This window comes from Rhinolophus sinicus, linkage group LG01, assembly GCF_036562045.2.
Source record: "Rhinolophus sinicus isolate RSC01 linkage group LG01, ASM3656204v1, whole genome shotgun sequence".
Taxonomy (NCBI): Eukaryota; Metazoa; Chordata; class Mammalia; order Chiroptera; family Rhinolophidae; genus Rhinolophus; species Rhinolophus sinicus.
Genome location: NC_133751.1, coordinates 126,339,227 through 126,360,071, shown reverse-complemented (window position 1 = coordinate 126,360,071; position 20,845 = coordinate 126,339,227). Strand labels below are relative to the sequence as shown.

The window sequence follows — 20,845 nt, the reverse complement described above, 5'->3', positions numbered from 1 at the left end:
AACTGCTTTCGCCTCTGCTTTGTGCCCACAACACGTTCCTGCATGCCGTTTGGTACGTAGTAGGTGTCCACACCTGCCTCCCGCACCCCGCAGACATTTCTGTTTTAAAGGTTGCTCTCAGCGCTCTCCTTTTTGCTTTTCTTATTGAGCTTCTTCAGATGACTGAGCGCTCAGGTGTTCCCCTCCATTCTGGGCAGTGCAGCCATCGGGAGGACGACTGGTCAACCTTTCCGTGTTCATCCGGCCACAGGAAGCTCACTTCTCTTTCAGTTCCAAACACACTGTTGCCTCCTAGTCCTCACCAAGGTACAGCTTTGTTCTCTACTGATTTGAGCCCAGCACAAACCTCAGCACCGACTCACCAAAGCCTCCTTTTATGGACGGTACCAGATTTTATGGACCTCCCCCAAAAGGAGGGGAAAAGCAATGAATTTCAGAGGCAAAATATGTAATTTGTAGGAGGGAAGTCTTAACTTTCTTTGCCTCTTGAATCCCATGTATTTGGCTTGGCTTGTTCATAGCCTTGCTTTCAGAACTGTGAGTTTCTTCAGGGATAATAGGGGATTATAGGCTCCTACAATACTTGTGTGAAGGCTGCTGTTTTGGTTGGACATTCAAGTTGCAGAGAACGGCCCACTTCTGGGGGCCCTGGACAGATTTAATCTGCAAAACCAGGAGAACATTGAAGCTCTTCTCCTGCATCTACGTTTGGTTTGTTCACCTGGATGTTTATGATCAGAGTCTTGAGTTTATCTCCAAGTTCTCTTACTTTCTCTTTATTTTTAAAATCCACTATGAAGTTTCCTCCTTTAAGTTCTTCCGGGCAATCCCCCTGCCCCGAATTGTGCAGTGATTCAAGGAGTAATCCTAGGAAGCAGGAGTGAGGGAGAGGGGAGACTTAGACAGGAAGGGAGGAAAAGCCAAGGAAGTTGTGGTATTGTGGGCCCTTCTCTAGTGGGGGCTCAATGCTGCCCTACCTCTGCAAGGGAACACCATGCCCCCTGATGAGTGCAGAGCTGGGACATGGTCAGAGAGCATGGACCGGTCCACCAGGGCAGCAGTCTGAGCTGGCGGAGGGGATGTGGTGTGGCTCCAAAGGCATCTGCTACACCTGGTTCCCTGCAGTCTTTCAGATGACCCCAGTGGTTTAAAGGGACCCCACCTGTGTGTACTCTTGAGCTGTCCTTGTATTTATTTAGCACTACAATGCGTTACATTTAGGTTCCTTAATTTCTCCATTCCTAAAATGGGCAGGATGATAATGGATGTGTCAACGCTAGTATCTATCTCTTGTGATGATGGTCTGATTGGCATTTTTAGCCTGTCCCACTGATTAGGGACCAAATCAATGGTCTATTTATAGGCCGATCTGTATTTCATAGGGAAGCCTTAGCATTTTGTGACTCTAGGAGATATCACTGTAATTTACAGTTCTAGAATTTTTAGGAACTAATTCCTCTAGGTGAAGGCTTTTAGAATTAATCTTTAACATGTATTTCCGAAGTTATAATATAGTGAGACCACAGTGTATTAAAACTCTTGAAATAATTTAAAGCCGTTGTTTTATTTAGAAAGTTAGTTGCCCCACTCAGTGGATGAATAACATTTTCTTTTAAAATGTTCTTTCCATATTCTCTATTTCTTCTCTCTTACTCTGGGAAATGTCAGCCCTTTAAAATAGTAGAGTGTGAAGGTCATAGAGAGGATGCAGAAATAAATAAGATCCAGCAAAAAACGTGGTGAATCTTTTTTGTTGTCTGACAGCTCTGTAGAAATACATGAAAGGAAGCCCATGATTTATACATTGCTCAGTGAGAAACAGGTAGTTTTTCTCTTAGCTTGCTGATAGGTAAATAATACCGACAGTTCAGTTCTTACATTTGGGTTATGCAAATAAATATGTGCCTCAAACCTGTTGATTTATTAGGTTGGTGCAAAAGTAATTGTGGTTGTACAATTATTTTTAACCTTTTAAACCGCAGTTGCTTTTGCACCAACCTAATAAAATGAAAATCTTTAATGAGCCAGTATTCCCAGTGCTACATTTAGACTAGAATTTTTGTGGCAGGACCTTGGTGATTAAGTCCAAGTGGCTAATTTTCAGCATGAGGAAACTGAGGTCTAGAGAGGTTTTACTGTTTTCCTATTCTCCCCCAAGGTAATGACGAGGAGCCACCTAGAACCCAGGACCCCTGAGCCCCACCCCAACTTAGTGACTCCATCAATACCCTGAAGTTAGAAAATTTTGTACACAAAACTGTATATAAAAATTGTGTGTGTGTTAAAATTGACAGAACACTCAGATAAAGAAAATTCCTGCTTGTATACATTTTATGTTAGGTACAGATTTGGATTTCAGTCCCAAATCAGCTACTGACTAATTCTAACCCTGAGTAAGTAGATCATAGACTTCTCTAAAGCCCTTCCTGAATCTCCCTCTCTCAGCCCTCCTAACTTGTCAGGTGGCAGCATTGATGAGAAGTCCACGAGAATTCTGTGAGAGTGCTCTGCAAGCTGCAAACCCTTACCCATGTGCCAATGGGCATTTGCCCCAGAGAATTCATACCCACAGAACTTGGTCCTAAGACTCTGCTTCATGTAGGCATGGCTAAAGGATGGGTTGTACCAGAAGTCCCAGTTATGGATGAAAATGCAATAGGATTAACTTAGAAATGTTATCGTTAGTAATTTACATCTGCTCAATACCCTTTTAATGACATGCGACATTTTATCCATCTTACGGTCACAATAATTTTGGAAGGTAAATAGTATGTTTATCATTCCCATTTGATATATAAGTAAATGAGTCTTGGAAAAGAAAACATGACCAGTTGAGTTTGGGTGGAAGCTTATTGTATTCCTCCAGCAACAGTGCTGTAACCACCAAAGAGCCTGCTTTACACAACTGTGTCCCCTCACCATGCAGGACGTACAGTAGATGCTCAGTGGACACCTGATAAGTTTGTGCCATCAAGTTGGAGGCTAGATAGAGACCAGCATTTGATGTCTTATTAGGATACAATAACAGGAAATGTTAAAAGTAATGTAGCTGGAGAAGGCATTTTTAAAGAAATTTTCTTTCCAAGTACAACATTCAGAAAAGTAGAGAGGAAGAAAGTTCATCTTCTCACCATTGTTAATTCCTGCCAAGAATGTTTCCCTGGGTTTAGATTTGTTTTTACATATCTCTAATCTATAATTTTGTATCTTGCTTTTTTACTTAATATTTCACCTTTTGGACACTTTTATGTTGTTGACTAAAGCAGTTTTAAGTGGCACCTAATAGTCTACTGAATTGATGTATCACAGTTACTTAAATACTCCTTTTGTGGCACATTTAACTTCCCCACTTTTAAATAATTAGTACTGCTGTGAACATTCGTCTGCAAAAAGCTTTCCCCTGGGGGATTGATTCCCAGAAGTGGATCAAAGTGAATGAACCATTTAAGCCAATTACTTTAAATACTGTAATCAAGTAGGTTAGAAACACTGGAGAGTAGGTTACCAAGGAAATGATAGAGTGTTTTTGTAGGGATGAAAAGAAAGAAAAAATTCAATTAACCAAGTCATGCTGATAAGCATGTGTCCTGAAGGTGCAGAGCTTTTCATTTCCCACAGAGACAGACAGTTGAGTTGGTGCCTGATGCCTCCATCATAGGACTGGGAGGTCCAGAGATCACAGGAAGCTTCTATTCTTGTACATCTTTTTGATTCAGTAAGAATACTCATTCAAGGGTGGCCGGATGGCTCAGTTGGTAGAGTGCGAGCTCTGAACAACAGGGTTGCTGGTTCGATTCCCACATGGGCCAGTGAGATGTGCCCTCCACAACTAGATTGAAGACAACGAGCTGCCTCTGAGCTTCCGGAGGGGTGGCTGGATGACTCGGTTGGGTAGAGCGTGAGCTCTCAACTACAAGGTTGCTGGTTCAATTCCCGCATGGGATGGTGGGCTGTGCCCCCTGCAACTAAAGATTGAGAATGGTGCCTGGACTTGGAGCTGAGCTGTGCCTTCCACAGCTAGATTGCGGTACGGCAACTTGGAGCTAGCTGATGGGCCCTGGAAAAATATCCTGTCCCCCAATAAAATTTATTTTTTAAAAAAAGAATACTCATTCAAGAAGTGGTTTTCTGTACATATCTATGACCAGGCATTGTCTGATTTTCTGGATGGATTAAAACTGGGTGATTCCTCTTTTCCATGATAAAGGTGTTCCGCAATAGTCCTCAAACAAGCAATTCCCTGCTTCAGTTACAGGTGCTGCTTTTTTGAGACAGCCTTTTGCTGCCACTGCCTTAAGGTGTTTCTCTTTCAAGAACCTTGTATCTGTCAGTTTTGCTGTAGTAACAAACATTCCTAAAATCTCAGCAACTTATACCTCAAGCATTAATTTCTCAGTTATTTTCCAATTAAGCTGAGGTTTGGCAGTGGTTCTGTACCACATGAGTTCTTATTTTAAGTTTTGTGCTGAAGGAATAACTCTTCTCTGAGGATTGTAGTTCCTGTGGCACAAGATAGAAATGAGGCCACACAACGAGACAGAATTTCTGCTCAGGTGTGATGTGTGTTATGTATGTCATCTGCACTGACATTTTATTGGCTAAAATAAGTCACATGTCCAAGCCTGATGGTGGGCTTTTCTGATAGTTCCCCTATACAGAGGTGCTGAAAGGTACCTGGCAAGTGTAGGAATGTGTTGTTGAGATCAAATTGATGACATAGTCTATCACAGGCCTACTGGAAACTGACCTCCTCATTTTCTTCTGATATCCATCCACCCCCTTGTCTATTGCAGCATAGAACCTAGCTCTGTACATGAACTATTTTGACCCCAATGTGAGATTCTCTCCAGAAACAAAGGGTTTGCAAATGTAGCTGGTGGCGGATGCAGTCTTGGGCCTCTTTATCACTGTGGCAGATGGTATTTTCTGAAGATGACCACAGCAAGATCTCCCCTTCCCTGTGCTCTTTTCCATTGTCCCTTGTCACTCCCTCATCCAGAGGTGGCATCTCTTTCCCCTCCTCTTTCACCTTAGCAAGTCTATAACTCACTCATAACCAACAGAATGCTCTGGAAGGATGCTGCGTGACTTCCAGGCCTGGCAGCTTCTGCCTGATTCTCAGGGAACACTGCTCTGGGGGGCGTCAGCCACCATGTGGGAAGCCTGACTACTCCCAGGGACGTTGGTTAACCATTCTGGTCCACAGTCCCAGCTGAGCTTGGCCTTCTAGCCCTTCCTGCTGCGGGATGAATCATCTTTGTTTTCAGTCCTAGTTATCGTTCATCTTGGATACGGAGTCCAGGGAAACAATATGTGGTCACCCCCAGCTTGGGTCGGTTACCTTGGTTCAAGGCAGGGTGCAGTGATAATCCTCTCCTAGAGGAGAGGGGCCTGAAAGGAGAATGGGGGCCCCTTACCAGTGAATTGGGGAGTGGATGCAGATCAAGCCCAGCTGGTGTTCACAAAGGAGATTGCCCAAGGCAGCTGTTGAAAGTGCAAATCTAATGATCTTACTCTATCATTTTCAAAGCTGTCAGGGGCTCTGCACGGTTTTCTTAAGTAAGTTTATACAGCTTAGCGCATGAGGCTCTTCAGGCTTGGCCCTTGCCCAACCTTCTACCCAGCTTCCCGGCCAGGAGCCCTTATAGAACCTTCACTCCAGCCTCACTAAAGCACTTGTGGTTTCTTAAAATGATCCTGTCCACTTTCAAGGTTTTAAATACGATCTGTGTGCTGATGTCTCCCAAGTTATGTCCCCACTTGAACTTTTCTCTGAAATGAAACCATCTCCAACTGCCTTCTCCACACCTCAACTCGGATGCCTAACAGACATGCCACACTTAGCATGTCCAAAACTGAACTCCTGGTCTGTCCCCTGCTCCCACCAAAAGCAAATCAACGCCCCCCTTCAAAAACAAAACAAACAAAAAAACCCAAAAGCAGAAGCCCTGCTTCTCCTGCAGGCTTCCCCATCTCAGAAAGTGGCAACTCCATCCTTCACTTTTCTCAGGTCAAAAACCTCAAATCATTCTCAACTCTTGTTTGTTTCATATTATACATAAGCAAACTTGTCGGCTGTACTTTCAGAATATAGCCCCAAACAGACTAAAACTCGAAATCAGAATATATCCAAAGACCCACCCCTTCAATGCTATTGTTCTGATCTGAGACACCACCGTTTGTGACTTTCTCACCTGTGTATTGCAATATGTCCCTAACCGCTCTTCCTGTTGCTGCCTTTGCCAAGCATCAGCAATCTTGTTAAGACACGTCACACCACATCATTTCCAAGTCCCATCCCCCAGTGGCTTCCCCCCTTTGCAAATGCCTAAATCCTTACAATGGCTGTAAGACTTTACATGACCCTCACCTCTGACGTCACATCCACCGTTTTCTCGCTTCCTCATTCCTCTTATGCTGCCTTGGTGTTCTTCGATCAAGTCAAGTGGACTTGTGTCTCAGAGCCTTTCTCCTCTGGAAGGTTCCTACCCCATATATCTGCATGACGTGCTCCCTAGAACGGTGCGTGGCACAAAGTAAGTTTGCAGTGAAAATGTGCGGAATGAGTGTATTTTGATAGGCCATTTGGACTTACTTTCTCTTTCCCGGGAACACGCTCTTCAATCCTCCTTACCAAACTTTTTTTGCTTCTTTCAATGCCAACTCCAATCTCAACTTCTCTAGATGATTCCTATGTGATTTAAATGCCCCCTTTCTCTATTCTGAAGAAAAGGACTGTCTTAATTGTTATTGTATCCAGTGCATAGCAGGTTTCTTGGCATCTGGTAGACCCTCAGTAAACATTTTCCTCAGTCTCAGTATTGATGTACTGTTTGTTTATTTTAATAGGTAGTACATGCACTTTTATTTAAAAAAAAAAACAACACACAAAAAAGCATGATAGGGCATATAGGGAAAAGCAAGCTTCTGTTTCCCATGTGTTTTCTGCAGAGGCTGGTATCATTCTTTTTGGTATCTGTCTGAATACATTCTATGCAGACAAGCAGTTATATATCCAGTTAATATTTAAGAAAAAATTGAAATGGATGCATAGATAATTGACTTGACATTGAAAAATAATTAAATGGTTCACTTTGAATAACCAGTTTGCTAAAACAGTAAGATTTATGAGTCCTCTTGTTCCTCTAATAAACAGAGGTTTACACTGAAAGTCCTTTTAAAATAAAAAACCCATCAGTCCACTTCTTACTTCACTAGGTCAAATGTGAATAAAAGCAAGTCTGTTTTGGCTCTCACATGAACTGATAGAAAGTAGCTCTCTCTCCCTGCCTCCACTTCTCCTGCCCTATTCTAGCATATTCTAGCACATTCTCTTTCTGGGATCATTGTTGTTACCCTCCTCTGTTCTCCCTGCTTTCACCAGGATACCTCTTTGGTCTGTTCTCAACAGAGCAGCCAGAGAGATACTGTTTAAATAAGTAATTTCTCTGCTCCATCTTTGTTGGTTTCCCATCCTACTCAGAGTAAAAGCCCAAATCCTATGTATGACCTAAAGGCCCTGCATGGCTGCTGTGTTTTCACCTTGCTGATCTCATCGGTGTTCACTGAATATGCTGTGTTCCCTCCTGGTGGGAGCCTTTGCACTCTGTTGCCTCTGCCTAGAGTCTCTTCCCCAAGTAGCTGCACAGCTCACTCTCCCATCTTTTAGATGTTTTGGTCAAATGTCCCCTCAGAGAGAGAGAGAAAAGTGTGAGTACTATGTATAAACTACCATGCTCTCATTATTCCCCTCCTTTATTCTGCGTGATGTTTCTGTGCATAATGTGCTTATTGTCTGTCTCTCCTCGTGTAAGCTCCATGACAGCAGACAATTGTTCCCTTTCTTGTTTGCTGCTGAATCCTTGCACCAGAACACAGTAAGTGTCAATGAGTATTTGTTGATCTATTGAAAGCGCTGGGGCCATGAGCCTCAGCATGCATTACCCTTGTAGTGTATATTAGAAGTAAAGGTACTGGGTAGGGTGTGGTAACTTGGGATGTCCCCTGTGTATTTCCTTCCTTCTCTCTACACCCCAGAAACAGCACTGTGAGAACTGGGGGCCCCAGGGAAATGGCCCCGAGAGCCCAGGCTCAGGGCGTGCCTGTTGGGCTAAGCTCTGCGTATCTGGCTGTCTGGACTTTCCTCCTTAAGAATAGCAAGTCCTACACTCCCAGCCCCACTCCCAGCATCACACTGCTCGCTCTTGGATGTGCCAGCACCTCTTCCCTTGTGGCCTATCACTGAATCGAGGCTGTCCTTGCATCCTTCTCTGCTGCCCCCGTCTAGTGGGTTCCCGAGTTCTGTCAGTTCTGCCTCCTCAGGGTCTTATCGATCCCTCTCAGATGTCATGGTTTCTGCGTAAGGAGTAATCACTTTGTTTTCTTGGCTACTGTTAGGTTGGTGCAAAAGTAATTGTGGTTTTTGTAATTTTTAACCTTGTAAACTGCCATTACTTTTGTACCAACCTAATATCATGTCCCCCAGCTGATTCTTCTGCCTCTCGTTTCTTTCCCTTCCGTCCTGCCAAACCCCAGCCTCAGTCAGAGGGTCGGTGTAAAGCCCAGATCACCTCATGGGCCTTCCTTGCTTAAAGTCCTTTAGGGACTTCATGTGACCACTGATGTTTTCTTCAGTCTCAGACATGTGTCTTCTGCCTTGATGATTTTTGCCACCTGTGCTGCTTTTTATTATTTATTTAAATATGCTCATACATTTTTATCTAAGCAGTAATATCTTGGCAGTCATGAGCTGATAATCAGGGTCTTTTCTAATGTACATTAAAATACATAACTATTAAGTACCACACACTGGTTCTTCTACCATCGAAGACCCATTGTGCATCTCGTGGGTGTTGTGCCTGCCCTGTTGTGGAAACTGCCAGGACACAGAGGGTCCTTGCTATGCTGCTCCCTTAGGACACATACTCCAGGAACAGCACCCCCACTTTGAATTTCTACCAGAGTGGGGCCCCGCAGGGCTGTGTCTTCACACTTTTGCCCATAAAGCTTCCTAGGCCTGGGTGCCCTTCTCGTTTCTCTGCTTTGATGATTCTTGTCCATTCTTAAACATCACACTGCAGAGCCATCCTTCCTTCCAACCCTGTCCCCAGGCTGTGCGTCCTCATTCTGACCCCGTTCTTCATTTTGTTCATTGTCCATTGTCTGTTTTCAGTAAGTAAGGACTGTTCTGTAATGCTTTTCAGGTTTTCCATCCTAGACTTGTGTTCTTGGGAGGTTGGGAATAGATTTTGTTTGTCTGAGCCTCAGGGCTTGGCACATAGACCTTAAAATCTGAATGACTGAAGTTCAAATCCCCTTCAAACACTGTTACATCTGGTGGAACAGTAGCTGTGGCTGGGATCGGTTGACCTTCTATGAAAACAAGAGTGAGACTTGGCATGTAAACCTGGGGAGTTGTGGGTTTACTGGAGGGAGGGGAATGATGCACAGATTGATAGAAGTTACCGAAAACATGATGCCCTGTGCAAGGTTTCCTAGAGCAGGGTCTGCTGGCTCACATAAATTGACCTGATCATGAGTAGTTTCTGGGTCTCTCTCTCTCTCTCTCTCTCTCTCTCTCTCTCTCTTCCCCCCCCCTCTGCTCCTCCCTGCCTGTCTCCCTCTCTTCCTCCTCCTCCCTCCCTCCTTCCTTCTCTCTCTCCCCCACCCCACTTCCTTCACACACACTTTGGTGAGTCTCTCTATTGCCAAGCCAACCTTTAGAGTGGCACTGTCAGATATGGTCGTCACTGATCACACATGGCCATTTAAATTTTTATTCATTACAGGTAATTAAAATTAAAATTTCATTTCTTCAGTGACACTCGCCACATGTGAAGTGCTCAGTAGGCACGTGTGCTGGCGGCTACCATGTTGGATACTGCAGAGCAGAACACTTCCGTTGCCACAGAAAGTTCTGTTTTACTGAGCTGCTCTAGAATCTAATTCTTTAACAAATCCTCTGTGTTGGCTTTTGTCTCTCAAGTTGAAGCCAGAAAAAATGTCCTACCTAAATGATTTCACTTGTGTGGGTTTAGTCACCTTGCACAGTATTACAGATCTAAGTAAAGGGCCATTTGTTGAGTAAGTTGAGGATTATAGTGGTTACATGTTGAGGAGATGGACGATCTTCCCATGGAGAGGGTTTGGACCACTTGCTCAGAGAATTCTGGCCTGAGTGACCATTCCTGGTCCACCACCCTTGCTCTCACTACAATCTGTTCACAATGCAGCAGATGGACGGGATTGAAGACAGAGAAGAGAGATGGGAACATGGGTGGAGAGAGCCCAAGTAAGTCAGGGAAGGAGGTGAGATGGGTAAGAATAGAAAGCAGAGAGGAGGCAACTCCTGTAGTAGGAGAGGAGGTGAGTGTTGGTAGTAATGGCGTAAGGAAGGACGAGAGATTGTCTTGGGAAAAAAAAAAAAAAAAGGTGACTTTTTGCCACAGCCATTATAGAGAATGAGAAACAGCTCATAAGCATTCTTTGCTCATTTTCTCCTTCTCTTTATCCTGCCTCCAAAATGATTTTGTTTGTTGTTTTATTTAAAATGGTAGAATACGTGGAGTGAAATAGGACCTAGTTAGAATAAAACAGCATTAGAAATTGTGCATCCATAAGTACCATTTGACTTTTATTTTTTATTATTTTACGTTTGAACAATGTCCCAGATTACAAGTGCTTTTGAGGCTATGGCGAAAGATGATAAATAAAGCATTTACACTTTAAGCTGTAGACTGAATTGGTTAATTGCCAGGGCAACTGTGATTTAGATCTTTTGTTAATTAGGGGATGATTAGAACAAGCTTCTCTTTGGAAAATAAGTTAGAATTGATATAATAAGTCTCAGGCTTTATTAATGTGAACCATAGTCCTTTAAACCTACAATTGACAAGGGACCAAACTTTCAGCCCTATGTCATTTTGGATGGGCGAGTATCTGTGAATAGGTAATTGTAATTTCAGAGTCAAAAATTATGCTTACCTGCAAGGTTATTCATAGATTTGTAATACTGTACACAATTAGCAATTTGCAGTCGTTAGCAGAAGAAAAAAGAAGGTGCCACTGGCTTTAACCATTTCTTTGGACGTTCGTAGTTTTCTTTCAAGACATTCAATGTGTCTGTGGCAAGACTAGTACAGACTCAAGTTTGTGTGTGCGTCAGAATCACCTGAAGGGCTTATGAAACAGCAGTGAAACACAGATTGCTGGGCCCCTCCGCACAGTGTCTGATTCAGTAGGTCTGGGGGAGGACCCCAGAATTTGCTGTTCTAACAAGTTCTCAGGTGCTGTTGCTGCTGCTGCTGCTCCGTGGACCACGCTTTGCCAACCACTGGTCCTGTAGGAATTTAAATTTGGCTTCATTCTGAGTTGATTGGGGGATCATGGTGGAGGGCGTGGTAGTTTATTTGCCTCTTCTTGACTCATCATGTTTTGCTCCTCGGGGGTTTGGGCAGGAGGGAGAAGGAGTCTGCGTTCATTCCGGTGACCGGGCTCATCAGTGCTGTCAGGTCCGCGGGCACACGGCCCTCGTGACTTGCCAGGGAGCCTGTCCAGGTGCTGATGGAGCAGGTACCCTTGCCGCTCCCACTGCCGCCTCCTCCTAAACCAGGAAGCAGCACGCACTTACAGATTCAGAAGCATCCCTATTTGCTCCTGACCCAAATCTCCGCTGCATCCTGGAGACCACTGCAGTCCCTGAGTGATGGTGGTGTGAGGATGTGACGTGGATGCCCAGAACCTTCCCGCAGCCGCCGCGTGGCTCACTGGGCTGGCCACTGGGGGTAGTCAGGAGACCTGGGTGGGTTTCAAACTCCTTGGGTAACCTAGGGCGTTCCTCTTGGTCCTTGAGTCCCCCATTTTGACTTCTTGTGTTGATGAAACATACCTCTCTCCCTCCCAACCCATAAAATAGCAGAAAACCGAAAACCCAGTTCTGGGGGGTTGGGGGTGGCCTCCAGGGCATTTATGAGCTGATGTGTGGAACTTGGAGGGCCTGAGGAGAAAGCTGCTGTGTAAACACAATGTATTATTAATAAAATGTTAAAAAATAGCATCATACCCTCTGCTAATAATAGCTGCTTAGGCTATGGGAGCTGCTCTGACACACAGGCTCCCAGCAGTGGGGAAGGAAGGGTGATTGGTTTTTGAATTTGCAACACATTTAAAAGAAGTTGAGAATAGGTTTTTAAAAACATTTTTGAGCATATTCAAGGTATATTGGTGAAGACAATATGATGTCAGTTCTATAAAATTCAACTGTAATAAACCAACTCATCAATTTCTTTTGATTTTTATTACATACAATTCAGAGTTGTTTCACAATGTGGGCTATTCTATAGGCATTTTGACTGAAGTATTAGCAATGTCTTTCCTCCTCCCATCCCCACTGGTAAGTGGTTGATGCTCCTAAACCCCTATGTACAAATGATTCAGTGATTCCTTAATCGGTTAATGATTACATCCACTCTGCAGATGTAAATGGGGCATCTGCTATGTGCTACAGCAGACACCGAGATAGAAAAATGTGGTTCTTGCCTTTCAGGGATTTGTAGTGTAGTTTTGATTCAAGATATATAAGCAAGATATTAGATAAGGAGACCATTGTATTCTTAATACTTGTCTCCTGAAGTAGTATTGTTAACAAAATCCAAATCCACTTTTTGTGCATTGTAGAGGTGTGCCTGCAGTGATCTGGAGAAAGGACCTGCCAGCATCATTGTTCCCTGTCAGAAGAAGCTCGGATATGTGCTCCTTTTTTCTCTATAGCAGTGCGGAGATGGAGTCTTCTCGAGGACATTGTGACACATTGTCTGTTGAAGATCTAGGACCCAAGTGGTGGCTGCCCTACTCACATCTCAGGGAGCAAGCGGCTCCATACACACATACACTACAAGTCTCTTAGGGACCATCAGACCCCACTCCTTCCTCACCAGCTGGGATGACTACTCCCTCCCCGCCTTCTGTACAGAACATTGTGGCTTTTTAGCCCACAGGACAGTGCCTCACCCTCAGCTCTAGTACACTGAGAGAACTTGCCTGGGGAGCTTTTAAACAAATACAGATACCTGGTTTCACCCTCAGAGATTGATAAAATCGAACTGGAGCAGTCTCTGGACTACTGTTCAAAAGTATCCCCTGGCGAGTGCTATGTGTCATCAGGGTTAAGAAGCACTGAGTTGGTTGAATTTATATGAAAGAGTGAATCAGTCTCTGCTATCCACTCAGGAGTATTTTGAATGGAAAAAAGAAACCACATCATAAATCTTGGAGGTTTATCCTGACGTTAGGCTCTTTTCCCGAAATGGGACCTCTCATAGTCCCATTTGCTCTTGGGTAGAAAAGTCTGGCACAAGTGTCGGGCACAGCTGGCCCATAACCATCTTCCCCATGGGCACAGCTGGGACTCAGGGGCCAGGACTTCGTTTGGCTTACTTCTGTCTGTACCAAGAGCCTCAGCCCATGCATTACTTTTCCTACATCTCTGTGTTCTTTTGAGTTTCACCCCAGCCTGCAGTGATGCCTTCTTTCTGTCTATACTTTTGCAAGAAAAAAACCTACAACTAAAGTGTGGATTAGAAGCCCTACTGAGTGGCCTCCCAGTAGCCATGTTGACCTGCCCATTTCTGACTTCTGGGGTAAACATGTCTATCCACAGGTTTGTGAGGATTCTAAGTAGGTGTCACGTCAATATGATGTTGGAAATTTGGGGCCATTCTGTCAGTCCAGAGAAGGAAATCCAAGATGGATAATGAAAAAACAGTTTTATTTGATCACAGGGAGAGAGCTGAGGAAGCTGCCAAATGATGGAGAGATATCTGGTCGGGACAAGAATGATCTAGAGCTAACTGTAGTCTTTTGTATGTTTGCTCTTTTCTTTTCATTTCCATATAGTATTTTGAGCCTTGTTTTACTATCGTCATTTCCTTATGCTTATTTTTCACTTTCCATCTTTCTTTCTCCTGCAACTTGTTGTGTCTGCGTTGCCCGTGGCCTCATTGCTGACGTTCTTCAGCCTGTTTCTGTGTTGGGTTGATTAACCTCATCCTAACTTGTCTCTCCTCATTTCTGTTTCAAGAATTGCCCCACCTTGCCATAAATATGCTTTTTATATCTCTCCTTTTTACCTTTGGGAAAATCCAAAGGTGTCTTATCACCAGAGAGAGACATCCAGGGTGGACTCCTCTTTTTCTTTGTTTGAACCAACATTCATGGGTTACTCTGTGCATTATCTCATTTCCTAGTAGGGTAGAAAATATTCCCATTTGACAGGTAAGGAAATAGAGGCTGAAAAGAAGTTAAGTAGCTTGACTAAGATCAAGCAACATGCCAAATGACAGAGCTCGAGGTGTCTCATGCTAGAGTCTCCACTCTTTGCTACTAAAATCTGCACCATCCAGCTGGAGGAGGAGGGAAATATTGTGTTGCCAGACATGGGGGGTGGAATTCATGGCCTCGAAGACCCTTCCATGCCAGCATTCATGGGAAGCTGTAAGGTTATATAGGATGGTGAGCCCCTTTCTCATGGGGTTGATTTGGTGATAAAATTCTGAACTGTATTCTCCTAGAGATGATACAGTATCAATTCTCAGACTGGTGGTCACAGTGAAAGTGGCAAATTATGGTTGGGTCCCAGTGCCTTTGGTTGTGTCATTGTCACTGTGTAAATCAGCAAGGTGGAGTTTTCTCAGTTAAGTTTCTCAATGTTTTGTTTCTTTACAGAGCCTGTGTCATCTTGGGGGTGATATTCCTTCTGTCATCCATATGTATAGTGGTCAAAGCCATCCATGACCTCTCAACTAGGCTGCTCCCAGAAGTGGTAAGGTCCTTCTTCTTCCTTAACAATTTCTCCTGAAGGTACCTGCTTCCTATGTTACCTCTTTCCACAGATTTCCTGGGGGAAATTGGGCGGGTCGAGAGAGACTCTACAGCATTTTAGGAGTTCTAAAGAACTCATTGCAGACTGTGAATGACTTGGCAGAGAGAAGCACTAGGCAAGATGAAAAGACTCTATGTAGTTGAGCTGGTACTGGGGCTGTGTCTCTATCCTTAAAAATTTGACAATTTTTAAAGCAAGTTGCCTTTTATGGAGAGAAATGGACTGATTTCTATATAGCGTTGTGATCCAGTCTGTGTTGTTGGCACTGTTGTTCTGCATCCATTCAATGACTGTTGTAACGAGAATTATTTTTTTCCTTTGCACCTCAATTCAATACATAAACTATCTACATTAGGTTTTCTGGCACAACTGACATTCGGATATAGAAACTGGAGGACACAATTTCATACTGAAATGTGTCTTTGACTATTTTGTTCTCTGGGCAAGAGTCATTACCTGCACTTTGATTCTTTTCCCCCCCCGCCCCTTATGAATGCTGAGAAAAGAAATATTTTTATAGTCTCCTATCAGGCTATCTTCATAAAAGGTTTATCAGGAGATGAAGATGCTGCCATTACAGTGATTCTCCATATACAAGTTGCACAGTGGTTTAAATGCAAAAATATTGGCTCTTAGGGTATGATTTGATTTGAGCTTGGCTACATGAACCATCTTAATATGAGGCCGAAATTATTAGACCTTTCATTTCACTTTTAGAAAATTGTATGTTAATCCTTTTGGGGGTAATGTAGTGTGTGTGTGTTTATGGGGAAGAGGAAAATGAAGTAGAACATTATACTGCATTTTGTAGAGCTGTTCAAGCTACTGTTTTAACTTGCTCCCCCCGACCCCAAGATTAGAGCCATTCCTTTAGTGACTCATCAGGATCTTAACTATTTATCATTACGGATGGAAAATCTTGTTCTCTAATATCTCAATGACAGGGAGAAAAGATGGACACCAGGGTAGGAATGTACCTACCTATGGTTTTTATTCTTTTCCAGCAGCACTAGTTCAGCAAATATTACTGTTTATTATATTCTGTGCTGTTCATCTCACTCTTGTGTTATCTCATCCTGATCTTCCTGGTTTCCTAGGATCCTGGACTTTTTCATCCTTTTCCACCATCAGATTTGCTATCCTGTGTTCATTCTGTCAAAATCTATAGCTTAGGTAAAATGTGGACATGAAAGTATTAAGAAGTATTAATTAAGATGTCAATCAGGTAATATATTTGCATTTTACAGGGGATAGAAATCTGACTCCACTTTAAGAAATGTTTATTGGTGGGAATTTTCAGCACTAGGTATTTGATGCATTAATTTATTTAGGCATTAAAAATTAATTTCCACCAGGGCTAACTTGATAATGGAATGGATAACTCTGCCCCCACACCCTTGCAGAGGCCCTCCTGTTTTTCTCCTGGTAGCTAAACCATTTTTAACTGGGAACAGTCTCAGATCCTATGGTGGAAATACTCCTAAGAGGTGAAGCTCAGTAATTTAAGTTCTACATCAAGGTGTGAATGTCTAATGCCCAGCGTCAGGTGGTGGTCAGCGAGGGTGAAGAGCTCCAAGATTTTCCCCAAGACTGGACCTGTCTTTGGAGAATTCGCACCCACTGTATCTTTTATCCGTCCCCATTTATCTCATTTAAAAATCACACCCATTTATCTTATTAGAACTCTGAAGAAAAGATCTAAGGCGGTATTTGTTGTTTTGTTGTTTTTTAAGTTTTCAGAGTTATGGAAATGTAAGAAAGGTGACTTCAAGCTGTGTGAGCTCCTTGCTGCAGAGAGGAGGTCTTCTAATCAGCTGAGTGGCATGTAGGGGGCCAGGGAGATGCTGCCAGGTTATAGCTGGCAGTGGTTTAATTCCGGATCTTTGGGTTCACTCTCTCGGCTCTAGAAGTTTGTGGAAGCCAGCAGGCTATAGCCAGATCCCTGACCTCTGCAGTAATTCAAAATGAGCGTTGGTCCACATTACCACCTGTAAATTAGGAGTTAAAAACTCCATTGCCCACAGAAGGCGGTCCTGAAAACAGAAGAAACTGCCAAGATCTGGGGCAACTAGAGAGCGTGTGTTGCGATGAAGGTCTACCCTCTAGCAGAGTTGCCTTGTGGGAATGTGGGCCTGGGATCGTCAGATCTCCCAACTTTTCAAGAGAAAGTGGTAACTTGTGTTTAATGGGAAATAAATCAGCAGCTAATGAAAAAAGGTTTTAAAACTCTGGGTGGGAGTGGGCATTTCCCATGCCTCTGGGCTGCTCGTGGCCGGTGGCAGTTGAAACCAGGGAGACTGGCATCAAAGGCCTAGATTTCATGAATTTAGGTCCCAGTTACAGCTTTATCCTTCTCCTCAACTGCAGAATCACCTTTTTATATGTGATTTCTATCAACTTGTTTCTGTGGGTTTGTCAGCAGCAGCATTTTCCACACCCTTGGCCTGTGCCCCTGGCAGCTTTCTTTGTAATGTCAGCTGCATGGCTCTCAGGGTGAGAGTAATTGCAAGAATGGGTAGGTTTTGAATAAGAAAACTGCAGTTGAATTTCCTAATCATGAAATTGGTTGATTCTGAGCCTTGTGGTGTCGCCTGCCCCTTGGTGGCATTGTACGAGAGCAGTCAGACCAGTCCAGCTCTGGGGGAGCCCCAGAACGGAAACCCGTGGTGTCTGCTGCCAATGTTTCACGAGAAAATGGCATCTCACAACAGGTACATGGTCACATTGGATCGTTAATGAAACAGATTCCAGGGGAGCCTTCTTGGAAACTCTGTATGAAGTATGGTTCTAGAATATGGGGAGAGTGGGCAGTGCTGCAAATGTCATGCTAATAGTGCTTGGCTTATATCTGTGGGTGGTTTTGAGTGGAGCATCGCCCTCTTCCTGTTTTTATGCCCACCCTGCTTTGGTGAGAAGGAAGCAGGTGGTTTGCTTCTCCTTTTTGGTAAGACATGGCGGCTCTGAAAGCTGAAGTGATCTTCCTGAGCTCATCAGCTTGCTGGTGGCATAGCCTGGATTTGAACCCTTGTCTACTAGTCTGGGGCTGCCTTGGCTTCTGGTATTGTGGGCTTACATGGTCTTGCTTTGCTGTTCATTGGCTTTCCAAGTCTGGATCTCCTGTCTGTCTTCTTTTTTGTTTGTTTGTTTTATTTTTTACATTTTATTCTCTGTCTTATACTCAGAGGGGGACGCTGCCACGGGTTGTCCTAGGGGAAGGGTGTCCAGGTCCCCAGCCCGTCCTGTCCTTGGCCTTTTGGGCTACTCCTGCTGCCCCCACCCCTTAACAGACCCCCTGCACTCTGTGCCACTCACTGACCAGCATCTGTCTCCATTGCTTTGTCTCTTGAAACACCTGCAGGCAGGCTAACTAAGAAGCACGGGATACTGCAGTAGGACAAGTATGGAATGAAGGAATCATGGGATACATGGACTTGAATGGAAGGAAGAGCTTTCGGGAAGCTGCTTAGCAGTTGGTAGGGTCGTGGTTGTGGGGGGCTGGCCTGGCGGAGATCTCTGCTTCTTACCGCTGTGACCTCCACCAGAAAGTCACTTAGTCTCCCTGACCCTGGGCTTCCCGATACATAAAGCATAGACTATACTAATGTCAGATGTTTGTGATAAGGATCAAATGAGTAATTTATTGAAAATAATTGGCATTAGAAGGTAGTGCTACTATGGTGGCTGCTGCTCTTAATATTGTGGGGTGTTTTTTGTTGTTGTTGTTTGTTTCTGAACCACTGCTCAAAGTTACTTCAACTTGTGGCCCTGTTGGTGTAGGAGATATTTAACAGAAGGAAATGAGGGAGAATGGTGGAGTGGGCAGTAAGGTATTGGGCCAGGTGAGCAGTTTCACAGAGTTGCTACCGTCCCCAGTCAAGGTGTCAGCTTCGGGAGTTCTGAGCAAGTGCCCCATCCCTGGGTGTGAGTTTCGCAAGGTTCCCTCAGTACCAAGTGAGTATTCTGAGGCAGTGTAGCCTTGGGGTTAAGGAGATGGGAGCAGAAGTCAAGGAGACAGATCTGAACTCTTCTACTTCCTAACCGGAAGAATCTCGGGCAGGTTGTTGAAACTGTCTCTGCCTCAGTTTCTTTGTTTGTAAAAAGGAAATAATAATGGCACCTTCTTTATAGGATTGTTAGGAAAACAAAATAAAAAGATGTAGGTAATGTGCTTAGCATACAACTATTAACTGAATGTTGGCTGATATTATTGGTCTAGAGAAGAAGCTTCTAAGGAAGTTGCAGACCTTTGATGCTTTTGATTCTGGAAGCTTAGACTGTATTAACTGTCCAGGAAATGTCTTCGGGGACATTGTTCTCAGCTCAGGTGGGGTAATGCTATAGATTCCTTCTTGGGCAATAATCTATAAATCCTGAATCCACCATCAGCAACAGAGAGATTCATCTTGCAGTATGACACACTCTCAAGCATAACTCTAAATTTAATTTGGAAGTTATATGGACAAGACTTTTTGAAGTCAAGAGCCTCAACAGCCCCCACCCCACCCCACCCCACCCACATTACCCAGCACTGTGCAAAGAAAAGCAGAAATTGTGGTGTCAAATTGTCGGTCATGTCCCACTCCTGTTACTTCAGACAGAATAATTCCATTACCTCAGCAAGATTGACTTCTTTTTTTTTGTACTAGAGCCAAGGACCTACCAGCTTTTAAACAGAAGAGAACTGAGCACTGGTTTAAGTATATTATTATTGGTTTGCATGAGTTCAAGGAAAATAGTCTCCAGAAATAGATCCATACATATCTGGTCAATTGGTTTCTAACAAAGGTGCCAAGGCAATTAAATGGACAGGAAAGAAAAGTCTCAATAACAAATGGTGCTGGAGCAGGTGGATAGCCATATGGACAACAGTGGACATCCACTCATATCAAAATTAACTCAAAATGGATCATAAATCTCAATGTAAAAACCTAAAACTCTAAAATTTCTAACAAAAATAAGAGAAAAAAATCTTTGCAACCTTGGGAGAGGAAAGGTTTCTTAGATACAGCACTAAATGCATGAAGCATAAAGTAAAAAAATATCAAAAATTGGACTTCATCAAAATAAAAAAAACCTTTGCTTTTCCTAGACACCATTAAGATGACAAACATAGACAGCACACATATAAAGGACTTGTATCCAGAATGTATAAAGAATAGCTTAAAAAGAAGACAAATGACCCAATAAGAAGATAGGCAATATATTTATACAGACAATTCACAAGAGAAGAGATAAATGAATGCCAATAAACTTAGGAGAAAATGCTCAACATTAAGAGTCATCAGAGTATTACAAATTAAAACCATCATAGGATACCACTACATACCCATTAGAATGTCTGGAATTAAAAAACCAAAGAACCCCAAATGTGTTGAGCATCTAGAGCTCTCACACATTCATTGATGGTGAGAGAGTAAAATGGTTCAACCAATCTGGGACACAGTTCAGAGATCCATTAAAAAGTTAAACATCCATTTACCATATGATCTACCTTTCCACCTTTAGGTATTTACCCAAGGAAAAGGAAAATGGACTTCCTCATAAAGACTCTTACCCAAATGTTTATTGCATTTTCATTTCTAATGTCAAAAACTGGAAACAACCCAAATATATATCAACAGGGGAATGGATAAACAAATTGTGGTGTCCACATAATGGAATACTACTCAGCAATAAAAAGGCATTATTGCCCCATGCAACAACATGGATGAACCTCAAAATAATTAAGGTGGGTACTACAAGCAAGACAAAAGGAATGTATACTATATCATTCCATTTATATAAAAATGTACCTGCAAACTAATCCATAGTGACAGAAGGCAATAGTGGTTGCCTGAGAATGGTGGGAGGGGGAGGAGGTAGGACTTAAAACAGTCACAAGGAAAGTTTTTGGGGTGATGGAAATATTCTCTTGCTTTTGGTAATGGTTTCACAGGTATAAAAATATGTCAACATTGATCAAGCTGT

The 20,845-nt window shown here is 43.2% G+C and overlaps 1 protein-coding gene across 1 annotated transcript in view; it reads left to right on the top strand.

Annotated features, from left to right (window-relative positions):
• The window catches only part of TMEM163 (transmembrane protein 163), a 214,217-nt gene that overhangs the window by 163,243 nt on the left and 30,129 nt on the right, over positions 1–20,845 (top strand). Inside the window, exon 5 of the mRNA XM_019731141.2 lies at positions 14,722–14,818. Coding sequence (XP_019586700.1) covers positions 14,722–14,818 — 97 coding nt within the window. The remainder of the gene's footprint in view (positions 1–14,721; positions 14,819–20,845) is intronic.